General features: G+C 30.9%; 1 protein-coding gene across 2 annotated transcripts in view; it reads right to left on the bottom strand.

The window, feature by feature from the left end:
- Nucleotides 1–5,142: 5,142 nt before the first annotated feature.
- LOC107444247 (uncharacterized) overlaps nucleotides 5,143–22,204 on the bottom strand; it is a 175,039-nt gene continuing 157,977 nt past the window's right edge. For both annotated transcript variants that reach the window (XM_071177753.2, XM_087157611.1), the window contains exons 17-31: nucleotides 21,482–21,744; nucleotides 20,658–20,743; nucleotides 19,661–19,787; nucleotides 18,822–18,918; nucleotides 18,459–18,602; nucleotides 15,829–15,906; nucleotides 15,667–15,744; nucleotides 14,654–14,742; nucleotides 12,405–12,621; nucleotides 12,090–12,158; nucleotides 11,905–12,009; nucleotides 10,531–10,741; nucleotides 9,541–9,639; nucleotides 9,300–9,459; nucleotides 5,143–7,337 (exon numbers count right to left, since the gene is read on the bottom strand). In XM_071177753.2, the coding sequence (XP_071033854.1) occupies nucleotides 7,046–7,337; nucleotides 9,300–9,459; nucleotides 9,541–9,639; nucleotides 10,531–10,741; nucleotides 11,905–12,009; nucleotides 12,090–12,158; nucleotides 12,405–12,621; nucleotides 14,654–14,742; nucleotides 15,667–15,744; nucleotides 15,829–15,906; nucleotides 18,459–18,602; nucleotides 18,822–18,918; nucleotides 19,661–19,787; nucleotides 20,658–20,743; nucleotides 21,482–21,744 (2,115 nt within the window). In that variant the 3' untranslated portion in view covers nucleotides 5,143–7,045. The remainder of the gene's footprint in view (nucleotides 7,338–9,299; nucleotides 9,460–9,540; nucleotides 9,640–10,530; nucleotides 10,742–11,904; nucleotides 12,010–12,089; nucleotides 12,159–12,404; nucleotides 12,622–14,653; nucleotides 14,743–15,666; nucleotides 15,745–15,828; nucleotides 15,907–18,458; nucleotides 18,603–18,821; nucleotides 18,919–19,660; nucleotides 19,788–20,657; nucleotides 20,744–21,481; nucleotides 21,745–22,204) is intronic.

The raw sequence follows: 22,204 nt of genomic DNA, 5'->3' as shown, positions 1-22,204 counted from the left end.
GAAAACAAAATTTTTAACATTTGGATTTAAATGCATTGCTAAAAAATTTTTATTGCTAATAAACAAAATAATTTGTTTATAAATAAATGTTCATAAATAAATATGTTGCATTGTAAAATATCGGAATAATAAATAGAATGCTTAATTTTCATTGGGACGTAGCTATTTTACAGAAATTATCCCGATATAATTATTTGCTTATAAAAATAATAACAGTGTATTAAAAAAATTCTTAATTTGAATTTTTTTGGACTTTGATTTTAGTTTTTATACATAATTATTTTACAATAGCTTCTTAATTTATTGTTTAATAAACGCTATAACTAGAATGTTAGTAGAAACAGATGGATGCTACTACAGAACCAATTCTAGTACATTTTTATTAAACTCTAATACAATTAGTTTTATTAAATTCTAGTACATTTGTATAACTTAATTCAAAAAGATTAAAAAATATTTTTATTGCATAATAAAACCTTTGAACAATTATTTAAACTTCTTTAAAATAGTTTCCTTTCAAGAAAGATTAGACGTATTTATTTATTTTTAAAACGAAAGTTTTAAAAGTTGCTTGCATAGTTTTCAAGATTGTATAAGTTATTAGTAGTATTAGTACAGCATTGGTACACAATCAGTAACTTCTATAATTCACTGTTTACATGCAGGAAAGTAATTATTGCAATATTGTATAATATTTTCATATTTAAAATGAATGCAAAGTTATATTTATTAATATACATGTCAAAAATGTAATTAAAAACAATAAGACAGACAAAAATTTAAAAACATTTAAACTCAATACACATAAAAATATACAAAATAATAATCATTACAATAATGCAAATCTGTTAATAAAATGAATACCTATAAATAATATTTATGAAAAAAAATTAACGATTACATCTGAATAATTTTTTTTTGATATGCATCGTTTTGTTTAAAATCAACTTTAAACTATAATTTGCACAATGCAAATTTGAATTGAATTTTAATTTTCATAATTAATATTTTTTAAACTTTAATTAATTATAATTTTCAATATTAATTATAATTTTTAATATTAGTTAATTATTAATCATAATTAATTACTAATTATAATTAATATTTTTCTTAAAGTGAAATATTAATTATAATTAATGAAATAGTGTAATCATAACAAAAATATTGCTCATTCTGACAGAAACTGATGTAAGGAAAACAACGTTAATTCGTTAATAAAAAATTTGTTAATGAAAGAATTGTTAATTAGCAATTAACCATTCTTTTTGTAATTAGCGATTCAAAAGAAAAGTTGTTCACAATAATTTGTACCAAAATTTGTTGAATTGTTAAAAAAATTATCATAAAAGCAAGTTTTAAATAAATATTAAGATCGATTTCAAATCAGAGATGAAAATGTAAAAATTTATTAAAATTTGTTAAATTTTAGTTCACTTGCGCACTAAATTGGAAAAGTAAATAAAAAATGCAGCCTGTTTGGCATTTCGTTTAAAATAAATGCACTGTTTGTACTTCATAAAACACATTTCTTTTATATTTTGAAGTTTGCTGCAAGAGTAATTGAATATTAGACTATCTATTAGTTTATGTCCACAATTGCAAACTAATTTACACGAATACGATCAGAATTGTTGAGCTCGAAAAATCAACTAATTTCTGGCCATAGTTAAAAAAAAGTTCTATAATTGAATCTGGGTCGCGCAATTTTGCCAACAATCACTTCGACGACAAACAGTTTTAATATATCTTAGAAAATTCGATTAAATATTGAACCACAGTTACAATATTTTTGAACCATAATAGCGTAAATTTTTGGTGCAACTTTAACAATGTGTCAAATTAAATAATGTTTCCATTTATAAATTTTTTAAGTAGTAATAATACTTATATATCGACTTCGAAAATGCACATACGTATTAGTATAATGATTTTTTTTTATAAAATATTTTGGTATGAAATATTTTTCAGGCACAACCTCCAATATTTGAGGTTTTAGAAAATTATTTTTTTTTTGTGGTAGTTAAATAAAGGAAACATTTTTTAAACAAATCTACTTTTTATTAATCTTCAAAACTTAAAAGCACGGCCATCTGTTAATTTCTTTTATATATCTGTTTGAATTATCCATATGCAGTGGTGTTAAAAATTCTTTTAAATATAATTTATTAAAATATTAGTAACCTTTGCTATACCATAATGCAAAAAAAAAAAAAAAAAAAATCTGAAGATTCAGGAATTCCGCAATAGTTGGAAGGTATGCAAATTAATGTTTCAGCGAAGAAACAAATCAAAAGGCAATTGAAATCTGACAAATTACAATTGAGAATAATAGATGCGATAAACATCAAAACTAGTTGAATTAAGTTGAAACTTGAAGGTTATTTTAATAATCATGTTTCAACTCCTGTTTAGTTTCTTCCTCAGAACATTTATTACAATCGCTTTCCTCTACCGTGATTTGTCCGATTTCTATAATGTTTTTTTCCTTTCTTGAACATGTCACCCCCAATATGTAACCTCCAATATAAATACTCTTTTGTTTTAAGTTTTAAAAAGGATTCTAAAAATACATATTAGGTATGTATAGCATTCCATATAAGTCAAAGGTTCATATAAAGTTCTTTCAAAGTATAATAATTTTTTTTTTATTTATTTTCCTGCCATTTTAAATAGAGGTTAAAAAGTCGGGAAGTTAACAGCTTTGCCTTAATATTTAACTCCTCAATACCTCATTAAGATTATAGAAAATTCGCTGGTTATTGTGATAAAATGACTCTGCTATAAAATAAAATTGCACCTATATTCCAAGCAACGTTATTTAGTTATAAAATAGCCTTGAATATAGTTATAATTAGAAAAACAGTTAGATTTAGAGTGAGTTATTACACATAATTTCCTCTTTTTTTTTGATGATATCACTACTTACGGAACTTCAGCCACTTAAGGTATTGAATACAATTTAAAGATTTAACGCATTTTATAATAATTGGTTCTGGTTTTAGATTAGTCGGATTATATAAAGATCATCATTAATAGTTATATAGAACAAACTTAATAATAAAATTTGCTTAAAGTTTAGATGTAGAGCTTCTTAAATTGTAAGTTCGACCCTAATCAGTGATACTGCATAGTTAAATCGCGGAAAACCTGCATTTATGTAATTTTTATTTATAATTTCAGTCCTTTGCATAGATCTTTGAACATTTGAACTCAAAATGCGTTTTGTGAAAGATTTTTAACGTCAGTAATGATTCATTGTGTGCAATAAGAATTTTTTAATAAATTGATCTTTTTTTTCTTTTCATCCTTTTTCCTTATTAGACAAGAGTTTTCAAGAATTGAATAATGTCAGTTACCTCTCATATCTCTGAGTTAAATTGGTGAACTAGATTCAGCAAACAATTCACCAGAAAAATGGTAGAAGACAAGAATTTTCGACAAGTAAATAATTTCACTTCGCTATCTTAACTGAAGAGTTGAATTGGCGAAAGAGATTCGGCAAACGATTCACTGGAAAAATGGTTGATCATAGGAATTTCTGCAAAGTGAATAATTTCAGTTCACTATCTTACTGGAGAGTTGAATTGGTGAACTAGATTCAGCAGAAAATTCCCCAGAAAAATGGTAGAAAACAAGAATTTTTTCCAAGTAAATAATTTCAGTTCACTATCTTACTGGAGAGTTGAATTGGTGAATTAGATTCGGCAAACGATTCGCAAGAATTATGGTTGAGGACAAAAATTTTTGCGAAGTGAATTATTTCAGTTATAAGCAGTCGAATTTGTGAGTTAATGTCGGCAACCGATTCACCGGCGAAGTGATTGTTGGCAAAATGGATGGAACCCACGAGTCTGAACAGTTTCTTATCTTCTGAGTTGTGAAGAAGATTATAATGAGGAAGTTGAATCACCGAAGAAATATCACATGAGTGGGGTAACAAACTATAAACTTTTGCAAGTATGGTTAAGATAGAGAAAGAGCTACAGTAGATTTAAAAGGTAGATAATTAATCGTTTGTTTGAATGACAGTTGGCACAGTTTCTGTGGTTCTGGGGGGTGGGAGAATGCCCAAAAAGTGACAAGTGGCAGTTGAGATGGTGAGAAACGCGCTGAATGAGAAAAATCACGGAATCAAGAGAAGCACTTAAATCAGATAGATAGATATATGTTCGCTGCGTCTAACTCACCAAGAATGCAATATAAAAAAATATAAATCTGAAATTCACACCACACAAGACAGTTAAGGATTCAGAGCCGGATTTGGATGCGATTTTCAAATAATTCATTTTTATTTGTGCAAAATTTTTAAACAATACTAAAGCAATTTATTTATAGTGGCTTATTTAAATAATGGAATGAAATTAAAGTGATGTTTATAGAACATTTAAATAATTATAGCAAACCATGTTATTAGGATATGTAAAGTAAAGCGCAGAAGAAAAGTGTATTTATTAATTAATTGAGTGACTTATTTTGTTTATATGTATTGATATTTTTTTCTTTAAATACGGAACTCCAATAACTAATCATCATAGATTTATTAAATCATTAGATAAAGTAATACATTTGATCTGGTACATAAAGCCTATTGAGAGGAAACTTTTGAAGAAAAAGTATTGAAGAAATTACCATTTGGTAAAAAGAACAGAAAAATATCTTTTAAAGTTTATCGTAACTAAACAAATGCAAGGTAAACTTCAATATTTTTTTTTTAATGCTGAAACAAAATTCACGTTAAATGTGTTAGAAATTAGAAAAATAGAAAATATATCTCTGTATAAGAGCAGCTAACGGTATTTTGTGCATACATCGAACAGCAAGGCGCTGAATTCTATTTTATATGCATAATGCATATAAACAGAACATTGATCCCTATGTTGCATATTACCATTCTTTAAATATAAAATTTTATACATTTTATCAATGTAACCTCTGGAATAGGTGAATGCTTATGATTCAAATAATGTTTTGCAGATTTCTCTAATTTGATGATAGAAAATGTGAGCTGACTGACATCAACTTAAAAGTAGTAAGGGCGATTTTGTTCGGGTCACGTGATGTTGTGCGAGGGTGAAACATATAACAATCCGGCTCTGAATGACGATGATTCACATATTGAAGACTGTCAATTATTGTCACATACACATGGAGTGAGTAGAAGCCTACCTTTTATTTTACACTATCATCCAGTTATATTTATGATATATTAATGCGTACATAGCATTTACATTTACATATGTATATATTTATATGTTGGTAAAAAATTTATGCTTAAGAAAAATTATACAGACAATAGTATTATTAGACATAGCTTTGCCGCTTATGTCGAAATAGGAGCTTCATCACAAACACTATTTTCATAGCAATAAGGTATTGAAACAGAAACCTTTGCATTCCCAAGTAAAAGGAAATCGCTCCCATCTTGGCGTGTATAGTAAAACTCCCTTTATGAGTACAAACTTCTAAAAGTTAAAATAATTATGAATTCTTGCATATAACTAGAATCCAAAACCGTTACTAAATATTTACAAAAAATGCAGCAAGCAGTAAAAATAAATCGTGTCACACAACTAATATCTGTTTGAAAATGTTAACAGCTTTTTGCACTTTATAAAAGCTGAGTAAGTAGTCGTCAAAAATATAAATTCTTAATTTAAAAATTCTTAGCTTCGAAACATAACTGTTTAGTGTCTTACTGAATATCCAGAGTTGAATTTTCGGATATCCAGAAGACTATTCTTAATAAAATCAACAGATTTAAAGTAAATCCATAATAGCATGCAAATTTTCTACAACATTCAAGTTGCACCATCATGCAATAGAGTTCAAGAAAGATTAATCTGCATGATAATGTCGCAACTTGGCAACAGTCTTATGGTGGTAGCAAATTTGAACCATTATATGAGGTATTTCTCTTATTTCAGCATAATATTTGCAGATTTGAAACACGCATAACACAACTAAAAAATCAAGAAATTAAAATATTTTTTGATAAAATCACTCTTGATGTCTTTTACACTCACTTCATAGCTTTATTAACTTTGAATTCGTACAGAAAGAGTTATTTTAACAGAAATTATCAAAATTGATTTAATTATTTTATCGAAAGTTATACAGATTATTCAGATATTCTTCTAAAATCTGAACCTCTTACTTCTGAAATTTTTAGTAGTGATGATGAATTATTTGCAAAGCAAACCTAATTTATCGCAAATAGTAACAAAAGAGTACCGATGACTATAAATAGATGGATTTCGTTAATAGTTTTTGGTCTTTATTTAATTTTTATGCATTTATAACTAACGCGAATAATATTTCTTGGTACAAAAAGTGGTCATAAATGTTATTATTATTTTTTTTGCAAAATATCTCATGACAAGTTCAAAATACCTCATAACATGTTCAAAATACCTCATAACATGTTCAAAATACCTTTCAATATGCATCATAACATATTAATCGTACTACGTTATAGATGTAAAATGATTCTTTACAACTTATTAATGTATTTTTGTAATTCTTAAACTGATAACCATATAAAGTTGTTTATTGTGAGAGATCTTTATATATATTGCGACGCTGGTTTAATAGATATTTTGTCATGTGACACAAGGGTAAAGCAATGGTAAAAACAAGGAATGCAAAAAAGTTTTAAGTAGTAAAAGATGAGAGCGAGATCCTAGCTTTAAAATGTTTCGAAACTTGCATTTTCATCCACTCATGAAAACAAAAACCAAAGAAGAATCGATGCAAGTAAAGACACCAACGGATCGAAGATTCAGCCACCAGGGGGACTGGTGGTGAAGACTTTGTTTTCGAAGAAGAAGAAGAAGAGCGTCTTCTTCGTCCTGAAGAAGAAGGAGTGTCCATTGAAGATGAGCAAATGCCGGAAGAACAACTTTGTTATGACGTGACCGCCGGACGAAGACTACCTCGTCGTTTTCAGTCCACCTTTCCCTTCTGGAAGGAAATGTGGTCGACGAGTGTGGTTATGGTTCGAGCACGGAATTTTTTTTATTTCCCACATGAGGAAGGGGGTGGTAATTTACTGAACAGGTATGTTCTCGTCATTCCTGACTTCTGATTTCAGCTTGACAAACTCCCTCGCGACCTCGTCGTTGGTGCGCTGAGATAGAATTCGGAGAACTGTCCATCCCGTCTCGTCCATGTTGACTCGTCGTCCAAGGGGTAACCAACATGCACAGCTTCCTTGTTCGATGATGTCTCGCAACTGCATGACGGCTACTCCCACCAAGCGGTCTTCGCGAGCGAAGCAATAGTCTTTTACACAGATATGCAATTCAAAAGAAGATGGTTCTTCTTCATTACCGATAATGCTGTAAGAAAAAATGAAACAAAAAATTCAGTCATGGTAGATACAAGCATATGTAAGAAATCAAACCTCCCTCCTAGAAAGGTCAAGAGTTAACACTATACAAATCCGATATTTTATTTCATTACATTTGGAATAGAAAGTATACATTTTCTTTAGTTGATGGGACAGAGATTTTGTACTGATGCCTAAGGTTTCTATGCTAGTGAAACGAAATTTGATCGAACTGCTGGTTTCTGCTCGATTGATTCGAATAAAAATGTCTGTTTTTAGATTGAACTGAAATATTACGGAAGGTTTTTGTCACGTGATCAATACTATATTTCGATTTTAACCAATCACAAAGCAGCTATTGCCTTTTTAAAGATGGCGGCATAAAAATCAGTGGGATAGAAAGATAATTTCATTTTAGCACTCCATGACAACTTCATGTAAATAATATGATAACTGAACAATGTATCTCTTATTAACATTTATAAAATAATTTCGAGACGAATTTTCAAAATCACGATTCAATCTTCATCAGTAACCGCTATTAATTCAAGTTGGTAATTTATTGTCTTTGATTAATTACGGAGCAGATTGCTCCATAAAGATTACAGAAAGGATAACTCTTAAGGATAAAAGTCTGATTATGACGTAATCTTAGAGCTGAATTGTAATAACCGGTCACGATGGAACAGCAATCGAAGGAGTACGAGAGATTCTAATTATTGGTTCGCTTTTCAATTGCAGGAGTGTCTAAATTGACGAGTCAGTCACAGTGTTTGTCATAATCGTAGCTACAAGACGAAGAAAATATCTACAAACAAGTCGCAAAACTTGGTATCAATTCTGGCCGAATACAAATACCACGACTCAAATTTGTAGCATTAGTTTTGATTCAACATCATCATCAGTCAAACATAAATATTTTAAGACCAAACTCTTTAGCATCTGAGGCTAATGTAAATACCATAAATTAGACTCGTTGTTTCATCAGTTGATTTGTTGAACACAATGGTTAAAGTTAAACACAGAACTTCAGAACTTACTTGAAATGCGATTCACCTAATAACTTAATTTTTTGAAAAAATTAAAATACTTTATGGCGTAGGAAAAATAACTTAAACTATGCGTTTTATCTATTTTGTTTTGGTTACTTATTTTAAAAAGAGCTACAGAATTAGAATAGTGATCAAAGTTTGCTTAACCCCTTCTCTGTCGGCGTCGCATCTCATAAATTTGGCGTTGCATGCCATGCAACGAAGAGAAAACTTGAATTCGTCGCTACTGTTAAGATAATATTGTTAAGATATGGCGCAATGTTCGCAGTGAGATTCCCCGCCTTTGAATTGAAATCAAAATCATTTTGTACTTTCTGTCATATTGTAGGTGTAATTCGTAATGCTGTAGGAGAAGAGATTATTCATTTACTGATTTTTACAAATACCACGTTTTGCAGATTCATATAAATATTTCACGAAGTTAATTTTTTAAACTGCTGGAGGCTTGATTGTTGCATGGAAAATGATACCCACCGGAATAATTAATTAATGATTATTTGTGATCGGTTCAAAATAGTAATAATCGTAAACTCAAAATTGGGTTAGCTGTTCAACAACAGTTATAAAATGAAATAAAATTAGCTTAACTGTGGCCGAATCATGGAATGGAATTTGCTTAGATCCTATAACTGGGCCTTTTGAAGTAGTTATATTTTTAACAATTGAAGTACAGATATTTAACTATAAGTTTAATTCTAAAGTCTTAAGATAACTATTTAGCCTACATATACCATAATTTTAAGGGAAATGAAAAAAAAGAGATGGGTAGAATTTATAGTGTTTGAAATTTGAAAAAAACATTAATATCTAAAGAAATTTTATAAGCATGCAATCTGCTATCTTGTAGCATTATTTTTAAAAGACACAAGAGGGTAATATAGTTATATTTTAAGGGTAAACACAATAAATATAGTACTTACAAGTGAAATGTCTCGTTGTATTTGGGTGACCAATTATTATTTTTGGATTTTGTACCGTGCTTTCTTCGTTTGTCACTTAAATGTGGCCCGATTAGGTTCACCTCAACAAATGGCCGGAACATGCTGGTGCTAGGCCACTTCAAATCGTTAGCCGCCACAACTGAAAAACAACAAATCATACCCTATAGTAATTGTCCAAGATATGATATTTGAATATTAAAAAAATTGGCACTCTCTGTACCTTTTACGGTAATTTTGTGCTCTCCTGTACCAGGATGAGTGAAGAGATCGACTTGGATGGATACTTCACCCACACTTCCCTCTTCAGCTGTCGGAGCATCTGTAATGAAATACATTGTTAAAATACGTAAAACGAACCACAGAAAATCTGAATACTTATTTTCAACTATAAATAATAAATATTGAGACTTATTGAAAAGTCTACTTGTACGCGCGCTAGATGTAAGGAAGATGTTTGTTTTTTAGGAAAAGGGTAAAATTTGCATTATGTTCGGCCCTATTGCATAAAACAATTGCATCCACTGTTTTGTGAAGAAGTTTTGAAAAGAAGCGGTCTAAGAAAGCTTTATCATTTTGGTAGCTTTAATAACTACTTCATCGATGGTAGGGATACCAAATATAATTTTTGTTGTTGAAATAGTGTATAAGTATGGAGACAGTTATTCTTAGAAAAGAAACGTTTTAAAAGAAACAGTGTAAAATTTCTCACAAAACAGAAAAGCAGAACAGAAACAAAGGAAAAAAACTGAATCAAAGCAATTCAAGTTTTAGAGTTTTTTGTGTGCAGTAGGTGTGGGAATACAATGCAAAGAGTTTTCTATAGCTTAAGCGAATAAGAATTAATTAGGTTGTATGAAATGTACATAGGAAATCAGAATTACTGAGCGAGGTGATTTTATTCTTATGAAAAATGTCTCTGTCAAACAGCGCTTTTATACCGAGCAACATAAAGCCAAGACATTTCAGGGATAATTTTATAACATTTTAATAAAACAGGTGGCAGATCAATGCAAATGTGTGTATATTTGCTGTTTACAACATTTAATGACTGCTGTTTACAACATTTATTGACTTCACTTAAAGTGTCAGCTCCATCATTCCGTGGAGCTGACACTTTAAGTGAAGTCAAGTTTCAAATTACCGAAGCCCAGAAGCATGTTCGAGAAAACCAAAAGCCTATATCAGTCCACGGGGAAACGAAAAAACTCACCTTGTTTGAGTTGAGTCGTGACGAATGTCTTGATGAGTGTGTCCGTGGTCTGCGTGTAGAGAGAGAGGGCGTATCGGAGGGATTGCAGTTCTGCACTCTTGTCCAGGAATGCCTTCTTCAGGCCGTTCCCGTTTGCATGGAAGTACTGTTTGATGGTATCGAGTGCTACGTCGAGCACGGCACACTGCTTTGGCGTCAAGTTCTTCTCAACCTGTTGCAAGTACAAAAGAGAGACTGTTAAAGTACTCGTTGCTCAATCTGTGGCTTAACGCAAAGAATAGTCAACATCAAACATCAAAATATTAAAGTAAATATTTTAGTGAATTTTCATTAGTTCAAAGAAAGTGGTTCTTTGTCAGTTTTAAAAATTTTGGAGTATTTAGTTTTAGAATCAAATTTTGATAAACACTTTAAACCTTTTTTTTTTAAGATTTCATCAAACTATGAAAAGTATTCACCAGTTATTTTTTCAGTATTTGCCAACTACTTTATAGGATTACGTTTTTTAAGTTTAAACGAATACATCCACATGGCATTAAAAAAATTCTGTATGTAAAAAAAGTAAAGCATGCCCGCAGCAGCCCATTGTGGGCCAGGGGATCATGAAAAAGGTACCCATCGATTTGAAGTTGGGTGGAGTTCAAGTCACCGCTGGGGATCGAACACCAGTTCTTTAACTTATGTTCAAGATGTAAAATGAATTTTGAAATATATTTACTATAGCTTCTAACACTTTTAAATCACACCATTATAGTATGTTTATGAAGTGGTTAAGGAAGTTAAAGGCAATATATTATACGAGTACTTGTGAATAATGTAAGGATAGTTTTTTAAAAAATTTTTGTGATTCTTTTTAAGGTAATTGCAATTGATTATTTTTTGACTACTAGAGAAAAAAAAGTAAAAATATGGTAATAGAAACAAATTGTTTTACGTAACAAATATTTTATCGGATTAATAAACATAAAAATGCGATTTCAAGTATACGAAATATTTTACTTTCAGTTTCAAAGATATTTTTAGTTGCAGAAGTGTCAAATGAATTCAAAAGTTTTGGAATTTTCAAGATAATTACTAGAGGTTTTGCTAAATACTAAATAAGTAGCTTCAAAACATAAGTTTGATAAGATGATCAAGGTAAATACGGTCTAGTTTTTTAGCACGGTCTTTTGAAACATATTTTCTCAATCAAAAGTTTTTGATAAAAAGAAATGTTTCAGAAATGTATAAATGTAGTTTCAAAGTATAGTAAAAAAAGTTTTTTTTTTAAATAAATGGTTTTATTAAAGGTCAAAATTTTTGAGTTCTTAATTTTTTTGTTGCTTACATTGAATAAAATCATGACATTAAATAAAAAAGTTGATTAAATTGTACCATAACGCCTAGAGCTGAAGGCAATTTCGTGGTGGCGGTGACGTGGTTTCGGAGAAGTCGACCCATATCTTCTATTTTGGCATTGGGAAGGTTAGGGAGTATCACCTGTAATAAAAAACACCAACTCTTGAGCATGTGACCAATTTAAAACCCATACAGCGCGATAGATCTATTAAATAACTTACATTCTTTTCAGATATGGGTGGCAAAACCACTATTTTTTCCATGGTAGTTATCACAATCTTCCATAGTTCCTAGAAAGCAGGAAAGAGGCGTATAAATTATAGACATATTTTCGGATATAGAAGATATTTCCCAATTCAATAGTGAGGTCAATTTTCAGTTCATCTCATCATCATACTATCATCACAGTTGCTCAATCAGACCGATTGAGCAAACTGTGCTGATAGTATCTGATACCGGAATGAACGACAAATCTTATTAGGAATTTCCATGGTCAAGATTAAAACTAGACAGATTACTTCTAATCGAATACTCACTTTGAGTAGGCGTTTAAGTACTGTGCGTTCGCAGACTTGGTAGAACATGGAAAGCTTTCCATCCAAGATGTCCATGAGTGGGTGGAGGACGTGGTCGGCTTCAGCCATTACTTCATTCCTCTGCGACACTTGATTCATAGAGACTTGACCCGTGCCTTTGACTGCAGATAGCAAAGCAGACAACTCCTGCATGCTTTCTCTAATCGTCCCTTCCAAGCTGCAAAAATAATTACGACGCATAAGCCTTCACAAGAACCAGACTTGTGTAATATTCGACATTAGGCTATAGTTTTATCTATTAAAGGGTTAATTAAAAATTCATCCAGCTGAGAGATGGTCAGCAGTTTTCATAGTTTGCTCGTATTGCTTTTAAATCCTAGATTAAAAGTTATTCAGTGTGTTGCGTTTTTTTTTTTCGTACTGTATATTTAAAGTGTAGTGGTCATGTTAAAATCATCACTATTGTGCTGAATGTTTCATTTCTTAAAGCTTTTTTCTTTATTCAGTTGTTGATTTCTTTTATTTATTTTTAAATTCTTGTTTTTGAGACACAGATATCGGTAAATTTTGTTTTTAATTTCAAAAGTAAAAAATGTTTTTCGCGTTATAGTCTTAGAACCCGTGACCACAAGACCTACATCATAATATAAAAGCTAATCACTTTTTTTTCAACTGTAGCTAAGAGCGGTGGGCTATTATGAGCTTACACCCCATTTACACGAGACCCGACTCGTGTAAATGGAGTACAAGCTCGTAATAGACTCACGACGTTACAAGACGAACAAACACCTGATTTTACATCTCCGATTTTCCTGGTCTGCTTTCAGGCAAGTATTGCCATGGGAAGATAACTTTGGGTCAGGTCGAAATTCAGGCGCGTGATGATTGGCTCTCTACGTCACGTGTTTATTTTTCACTAATAATTTGCTAGGTGGAGTTCTTAAAACCAGGAATGGATAAATCTGATAGGCCTATTTTTCAGGTTTGTGACGTCGGAAGACTGCTTTCTGATGCCTCTTTTCAGTTCTCGTGCAAATAGGATATTAATCATGCTAGTTTTGCCAAGTTACAGGTAACAGGTGACAAAGATGTTTTAAATTGTAATTATACGCGTCATATTATTTCTTCAAGCTAGAAAATATGTATAGTTTATTGTTTCCTCCTTGTACAGTGTGCAAAATAAAAAACGAACTACCTTGAATAACTTTTGATCTATTTATCGGTTCAAGTTTAGTACTCACTCTTAATGGTTAGAGGGAGTGGTCTTAAAATATCGTCAGCACTAATTAATTAGCATATAGGGGGTAGCCGCAATCTGGGAAATATGGTCTTAATAGCTGGGTCAGGAGAGCGATCCAAAGTTTGAACCCTTATTGTTTTTTTTGTGAATGTTTCACCATATCTCAAAAACTGTTTTGAGTGAATTGAATAACTTTTGTACACGATTTTAAAATTCGTTAATTTAAAGATAATTTCATGAAAAACAAAAATTCCAGTAAATATTTTTTATTATTTTATTTAATAATTTTTCCAAAAAATGCTAAATTGTAAGGTCTAAAATTTTTTACACCATTTTAAAGAATGTAATTTTACATGGTAAAATATAAAATTTGAACGAAATTGGTTAAATAGTTTCTGAGAAATCAAATTTTAAAAATACGGCTTCTTTAAAATTCAATGAATTTTAAAATTGTGAGCAAAGATTTTTCAATTCGCTTAAAAAGTTTCAAGATATGGTGAAATAAGCAAAAATAAAATTAACATTAAGAGGTCCAAACTTTGGACTGTTCTCCTGACCAAACTATCAGGACTATATTTTCAAGATTGCGGTCAGAAATTTCTAATCCGTCGAAAAAATGGTATGTTTATTTAGATAAAGTACGCTTCCATGTCTGAATTCGCAACTTAAAATATCGTCTTCACTAACTAATTTAACCTATTTGAAGTCACCACTTTGAACCTTTAAGATTGAGTTCTTGAACGTGAAGATCCCATTATTGGATCAAAAGTTATTCAGGGTCGTCTTTTTCATTTTGCGCACTGTACATCCATTTCCATAAACTCACGCATTTCACGATACAATTTATTTACACGAAAAGTGAGAACGTCGTTAAAAAAACGATGGAATCTTGATCCTTATAAGTCTTAGGGTGAATAATATTTCTAGTAATCCTTAAGATTTGATCGTGAGTTTTGAAAACTGCATATTTAAAGTATGTAATTTCACAGATTCAAAAAGATGTTTTTACCTTTTGGCGAAAATGACGCTAAGATCATCTAATACGGTATTCAGTTGTTGTTGTAGCTCGTTGAGGATGCCAGCAGCCTCATCGTCCAGCTTGAAGAAAAATTTGAAAAAACATTCAACTAGTTTTGAAATTTTCAGAAATAAAGAAGGAGAAAAGATGACGATGTTTTTTCCCACAGTAGCAACAGTTATTGTATTACGTATACATTATTTAAAGAATTATTTTCTTCAAGAATGCTTTTTTACTAAACATTAAATAAAATATGATTCCATGGTTACGAACATAAATTTTGCCTAGTCATCCATCATAATCCAAATGTTTAGGAAAAAGAGTTAAAATTTTGAATCTAAATGGTTCAATAATTATACTAATAAATAGTTCAATAAATGTTATTAATAACTGGTTAAATATTGTTCAACACTCACACATTAAACTTAAATAATTTATTTTAAAATCATTTTCATGTTTAAAAAAAAATTGGTTTAATTGCCTGAATTTTTTTTTTATCAGTCAAATATCAACTATTTTGCTTTTAGCGACACATTTTGTCAACGAAGTAACGACGAACTTTTTACATTACACAATAATAGAAGCAAATAGTTTTAATCTGAACGCATAATTAGAAAAGGCAAGAAATATGTGACTTATTTTAATCTGTAGGTTTGAATCTAAAATCATACAGCTTTGATTTTTTTACAACGGAAATGGTGAAAAACTTTTTAAAACAAAATTCTTGAAAATATCTATCCACTTTGTACAGTGACAGGTGCGCTATCACTGTTTTATAGCGATACTGTGCAATCACTAAACATAAATATTCCCGTAACGAAAGGAATAAATCTGCAAAATGTAATTCAATTATAAATACAAAGTAATCTATAATATAACTTCTTTTTAATTTTACATCGCTTTCATGGTTAGTAATCATTTTTAAAAGGTACTTGATCCTCAAATAACTTATAAACTAACAGTTTTAAATAGTTTTATTGAAATGAAAAAAGATTTTTTTTTACCTTTTCTCCACCCATGGATTCGAACATTTTCTCCAACTGTACCCGCAGTTGTTGAATATTGTTCATTAATATACAAGCCTGCAGAAAGATGAAAAATGTCAAGTTTTGAATACAACATTCATTAAATACATTAAATAAATTCAATTATAAAACGTTTCTTACTGTTTTTTCTTGGCTAATAAAATTTGGAAATTCTTTTTTAACTATATCAGCATAAGCAGTTAGCACCTTCACTATCGTCTGCAAGGAAAAGAATATTCAAATATCAATATAATTTACACTTCAATTTTTTAAAGAATTTTTTAAAAGAAATATGTTTAAACTTGTTTAAAATAAATTTTTTAAGAGCAAAATTTTAGTAAAATTAATTTTTAAAACCTCAATTTCATTCAAACAGGGCGCATAGTCAAATCTCTCAACAAAAATAAGCACATTTTAAGTACTTTTTAAGGACTCAAAAAATATTTTTAAGCATTTCATACTTTAACAAAATGCGAAATAATTTTCGAAGATTTTAGATGATCATGATAAAATAACTAGTTTCTGACAAAGAACTCTTCTTGATTATATTAGCCATTATGAAATGATCAAGAGATTTTTCGGTCAGATGTCGCATCAGAGGGTGGAAAATGAAGCCTGAAATTGAGAATATCTTGCAAAATACAGCAGAACTACACATGAGAGTGCAATAATCTCACCGAACTCAGCTCCGTAGACACACAAGCGGACTCGCAAATATTTCATCAAACATGTAAAATGATTGAAGCTTTCATACGCTATGGACCTACGGTACGCCGAAATAGATTGTGGTTGAATGAATTGTGAAAACGTTGAACAGAACGATGTGAAAAGCATGCTTTTGCAAAATACGTGGCGTCCCGCAGTGGACTGATCGCTAAGACACGGTTCCCAGCAGATCACCGAAGTCAAGCATCACTGGCTACGGTCAGTGTGCGGGTGGGTGACCACTTGGATCAGTCTGCGTAGGGACCGAGGGTGTGCGGTATTGGTCCTCGTTAAACTGTGCTACCGTAAAGTGCTCGACTTCGCGCGCAGGTCGTCGGGCTACCGAAGCGGGGGTGCCATCCCTTCCGCAGAGGATCAAAATTGTGATGGCATGTCTTCGGATCATCCTCCGGGATGTTTCCCAGACCGTCGCCAATAGCCCATTGTGCAGCTCTAGTGCGACGTAAAGTAACAACAACAACAACAAAATACGTGGCAAAAATCGACAAGATAATGAAAAAAAATTATTTTTCGAAAAGGGAAATTTAAGCACTTTTTTAAAAACACTCAATGAAAAAAGCACCTTTAAAGGCTTTTAAATAATGAAAATCGAAGATAAGAACATTTAAGCACTTTTTAAAAACGCTATGCACCATGCTTAAAGTTATGTTTTCATGCATGTTTTTTGTTAAAGTTAATTTCATATACCTTGCAATAGCTTTGAAGTCATTTTTTGATAGTTGAAAATGGCTAGACATTTACCACATGCCATGCTTAGCCACATTGGGCAAAAATTCTTTTTTTTTGGTTAATGGCGGGCACTTGGGTCTATTTCCCATTGGCCTCAGAAATGCCAAAATTGCTACTCTCTTATCGTTACCCAGGGAGCACCTATGGCTAAGCCACGGCTGTGGAGTAGCGTCGCCCACGTCATACAACCACAAACCCGTTGATAGGGCAGGTTACATTCACACAAAGAGGAAAGGACATAGAACACAGAGAGAGAGAGAGAAAGAAACATCCATGCCCTGAGCGGGATTCAAACCTGCAACCATCGGCTCCGCAGTCAGGTACGCTAACTACTCGGCCACCTGGTCGGCGCATTGAGCAAAATAGACGTGTTATAAAATTATGATAAAAGGAAGAACATGATAATAATGTCCATCATTAAGAATTCGATAAATCATCTAGTGACACATATTTTCTGCGCCTATTGCATTAATTTAATTTCAATAGCTCCATTTTTTTTTTTACTTTTATGACAACTCATTTTGAAGGTCTGGTATCTTGCTTCGTTCACATAAATGTTGATTGCGCAGTTAATGGTATAAGTTGCTATCCTACTCCTCCATAGCGCTTGGAAATGCATTCTGCCTGATTTGCGTCATTCGGAAACCATGGTATTTTTAAGTTTTGCTTTTAAATTTTACTTTGTTTTTCAATTTTTCATTGACAACGTTACGTTTTCTTTTTCAAATATGATTTTTCCTCATTCATATCTGTTGAGTCTTGAAACTGAATGCCTATTTTTGAGAGCTTGAAGCTTATCAACTTTTACAAGCTTTATGATTTTTGAAACAAATGAAGTTCTAATATTATCAAGCATAACTTTATACTCCAGTTTCTTGGGATTATTCATTTAATTCTATTAGCAGTTTTATTTAAATTTAGAGATTTTTGCAACTTGTTATACTAAATTTAACGAAACAAACTTATAAATAAATCAGTTTAAGTACAAAAATGAAATAAAAATTATACAAACTTCAGGGGTTGCAAATAAATATTTTTAAAAGAAAAAAAAATCTTTATTACAATATGAAGAAGGAAGGCAGAACTAAAAATATCAAAACCAGTTTGATTGTAGGGAGAAATTTGAAAGGTATTTCAGATAAATTTACAACCCATTAAGCATGTTTTTATATTTTTGATCTGCCAATTCTCATTTGTAATTCGTCAGATTTTGACGTTTCTTAATACTTAGCCGTCCAAATGTATGTATAATGGGTGATCACAGAAGATCCAGAATATGTTCTGCATCCTGGCATTTAAAATAATGAAATGCATACCTTGGCAAATCTCTTCATATATCTTTTGATCAGTTCTGGATCTGGACATTCTAATTTACTTATCACATCGAAACACTGCGTCAACTGCGTGAACACATCAACAACAGAATTAGAGAACAACGCATGCTCTGAACTCTGGCTGAACTGAAAATAGAAGAAGAAAAAAAATCCTTATTTGAATGCTGTTAATTTTCTTAACAATACAGGTAAATTGCCTCAGAATATGTCCTTAAAATAAGTTATTGCTAAAGAAATAGTAAAAAATAAAATAAAATAAAATAGTGAAAATAGTGTAACAATAAAATAGAGATAAAAATTGAGTAAAATAAAGTAGTGGTAAAAAATAAAATAGTAAATAGTTACCCCATCTTTCTTATCTCTCAAAAAGGCACTGTTGAGGTATTCCAAGGAAACATCGTCATTTTCATTCAGCCATTGCATCACAAATGGTTCGAACCACCTGTCCAAAAGATACACTCTTATATAGGAACATATTTTAAAAGTATAACATCTTAAAACATATTTATAATATCTATAAGAGAAAATAATATACGTCATTGATTTTTGTAAAAAAAGTACTTTCAAGGAATAAAGAAAAAATATTTTTTTTAAAAACTTAATTAGGTGGTTATTTACAAGATTACAAGAGCTGAAAAACTATGTAAGTATACTTGAATTCTGACTTTTTTTGAATATCTAATTCATTTAACTCAATCCATCGCAATAAAATTTCAAAAGTATTTTTAGCAAATTTTTTTTTTTAAGTCAGTCTAAGTAATAACTGGAATAAATCTTTAACGATTGACGTCAAAGTTAGACTGACTGTTTTAAATTTAATCTTATACCTTTGAGTAGGTTACTGTAAATTAAAAGCTACCTCTAAAATTAAATCTTTTATCTCTCAACAGGTAGGTATTTCCTTAAATTGGCTATTATTTTTATTTTTGTTGTTGCGAATTTTGAATTTTATTTTTTAAAAAGCACCTCATTCTATTGAAAAATGGATGGAAAAATCTAAAATACGTATTGATTGCATTTAGTCGATAATTTGTTATTTTTTTCATAGGTGATTTTTTTTCTGTTTTTCATCTAGAGGGATTTTTAAATAATTTTATTTAATTTTAAGTTAATTTGCATTATGTTTATGATGTTATAAGTACAAGACAAGAACAGAATAATGTAGCTGAGGTGAAGATACTTACGTAGCATATTCAGGTACTGTTTCTTTGTATGAAGGGACGTCTTTAACATAATTAGTATAAAACCATTTCACTTTAAAATGGAGATTCATATACGCAGAACTTTTGCAAAACCTATGCGCCTCATGTTCTGCAAAATAAATAAATAAATGAATAAATAAATAAATAAATGAATAAGTAAATGAATAAAAAAATAAATAAATGAATAAATAAATGTTCTAACTGTAGTATACTACTATAGGAGAAGATTTAAAATAAATAACGGCAGTATAATACTGTGCATAAATAACTTTCAAAATTATTAATTTACATCAAAAATGGAAATTTTTAAAAAAAATTATTCTTGCAAAACTTTGTTACAAAGCGTGTATTGTATTATACATATTAAATCAGTAAAATATGAAGCTAGTGCATTAAAAATTGCACTACAAGTGTTTTAGTCACTAAAATTTTGATTTAAAATATTTTAGCAGATCACTTGTACTGAAAATTAGATAGTATTGGAAAAAATATCATTTAAACCGTACAACGTACACATAAAGTTTAAAAAAGTATTTAATTTTAAATGTAGCTAAACATGATTCTATGATATTTGTGAAAAAAGAAATATAGTTGCTAAAAGTTTAGTAACTGAAATACCATGTTGATTGGCTTTCATAGAACAACAGATTAACTGTAAATATTAAATAAATCATTGCTTTAGCATTTTCGTTATTTAACAGCAATAGAATAATTTACTTAACCCGGAGGCTGCACTGCAATCCTTCACAGGAATAAATCAATCGTCATAATTTTGTGGTTGCGAATGACAGCTAGAGGTTTGCACTATTCCCCTATTGAACGAATATGTATTCCAATCCAAGTAGAGACGTATTCCTATTGGTTGCTATTTAACTGTTTGATTATTGACGGATTGTCAGTGAATAGGCAAGTGAAGTAACATCAGCTTAGACATCTCTATATTAGAAACATTGTGAAAGAAATTTATTCAAATACATACCTTCGAGGGCGTATTTCATATCTATTGCAAATAAGGACCACATGGTGCCGGCACTCAGCTGACCACAGTTGAGCTCCTGAGGAAATCTAAGAATAAAAAACCAATGTATGTAGAACCAATCGCAAAAGCCCTAAACGCATCGTTATACCAATAGCAAAAATTGTTCGAGAACTCGTCAATCCTTTAATCCTCGGGGACCACAAAGTAAAAAAAAAAAAAAAAAAAAAAAAAAAAAAAATCACGTCAACTACTACTTTTGGGACAAGTGGAGAGTTTCACAACTGATTAGAATGAGATTTTAAACGTCCCCTAAAGGAAAAGTTGTAGAAAAAGGAAAAAAAAAAGTCCGAGAAGTTATTTCCAAAAAAGCAGCAGTTGTCAATCTTTTGATCATGACGAACTACCCAGCAAAAGCAATTCAATTTTACGGACTACAACGCCGAGTTTTTGGGTTAGTTAGAAAGTTCTTCAACAATGACTGGGGAAATTTCTAGAATCTGGAGAACGATTTTAAATGTCTACCCCAAAGAAAAAAAATTACCCATTTCAGTGGTTCTTAATTAAAGTGTATTGAAGATGGCAAGTTCTCAATTAAATACACTGTATATTAATGAAACTTTTATTTAACAAGGGAGCGAAATATGAGACAAAAAAGTCAAACAATGACAATGATTAATTAACATAACTAAAATAAAAAGGAATAACATTCAATAAGCTTGGTTTCACAGCAGTGAGAAGACGGTAAGTTTGTCTAATACTAACAAAGCAAAAACTTTCGTTCGTTAACAGTGGAATAGATGGGAAATATGGAACAGTTTACTTACTGGTTGAGAACGGGTGTATAGCTGTTCCTGTCCTCCTCTATCACAGATACCATGAGGGCGATCAGTTTGTGCCAGAAGTCGAGGTTGTGGAGGCTGGGTCCATGATCTTCCTCTCTGTTCTTGTCTTGAGGTTCTACCTGGAACTCCCGCCCGTACAAATCGTAGCAGTTCTCGAACAGGAACTGATAAGTGGACCGCAAGCAGGCCTTAACGCAGTCTTTAACCACGGTGCTTGCCCGGGGTGGACTCGACAGTTCCTGTACCTGGTTACACAAAAAAATGCATTCATCAGTTGCCTGTTGTACTACAAAAGATATATTTTGCTGAATGTCTATTTTTCTTGAGTTAAACTTAATTTATTAGCTTCAATTATTTTAGACCGTGGTTTACGTTAAAAATATTGTTTATTCCATTTAATTGTATTACATCAGAAATTGTCGGGTCATTTCAATAGATAATGAGCTATTTGAATTACATCCAATAAATAAGTCATGAGTCTATTGTGATGAGAGTCTAAAGCAAATATTTTTTACCAGTTTTTTGGTAAAGCAATATTGTTCCATGCTTTCATTGCTCTATGGTAAAAAAAATATTAAAATTAATTCGGATAATTTTCTACCATAGTGACCAAAAAATTACCGAGTAAAATTTATTTAAACACATGTTAAAATGAGCGTAAAATTTTCCAATTTAGCCCATTTAAAGGCTTTTTTTTCTTCTTTC

The sequence above is a fragment of the Parasteatoda tepidariorum genome, chromosome 2, assembly GCF_982258835.1.
Source record: "Parasteatoda tepidariorum strain Cologne lab strain chromosome 2, Ptep-v5.0, whole genome shotgun sequence".
Taxonomy (NCBI): domain Eukaryota; kingdom Metazoa; phylum Arthropoda; class Arachnida; order Araneae; family Theridiidae; genus Parasteatoda; species Parasteatoda tepidariorum.
Note: the sequence above shows the minus strand (reverse complement) of the source record. Positions and strands in the feature narration are given on the sequence as shown.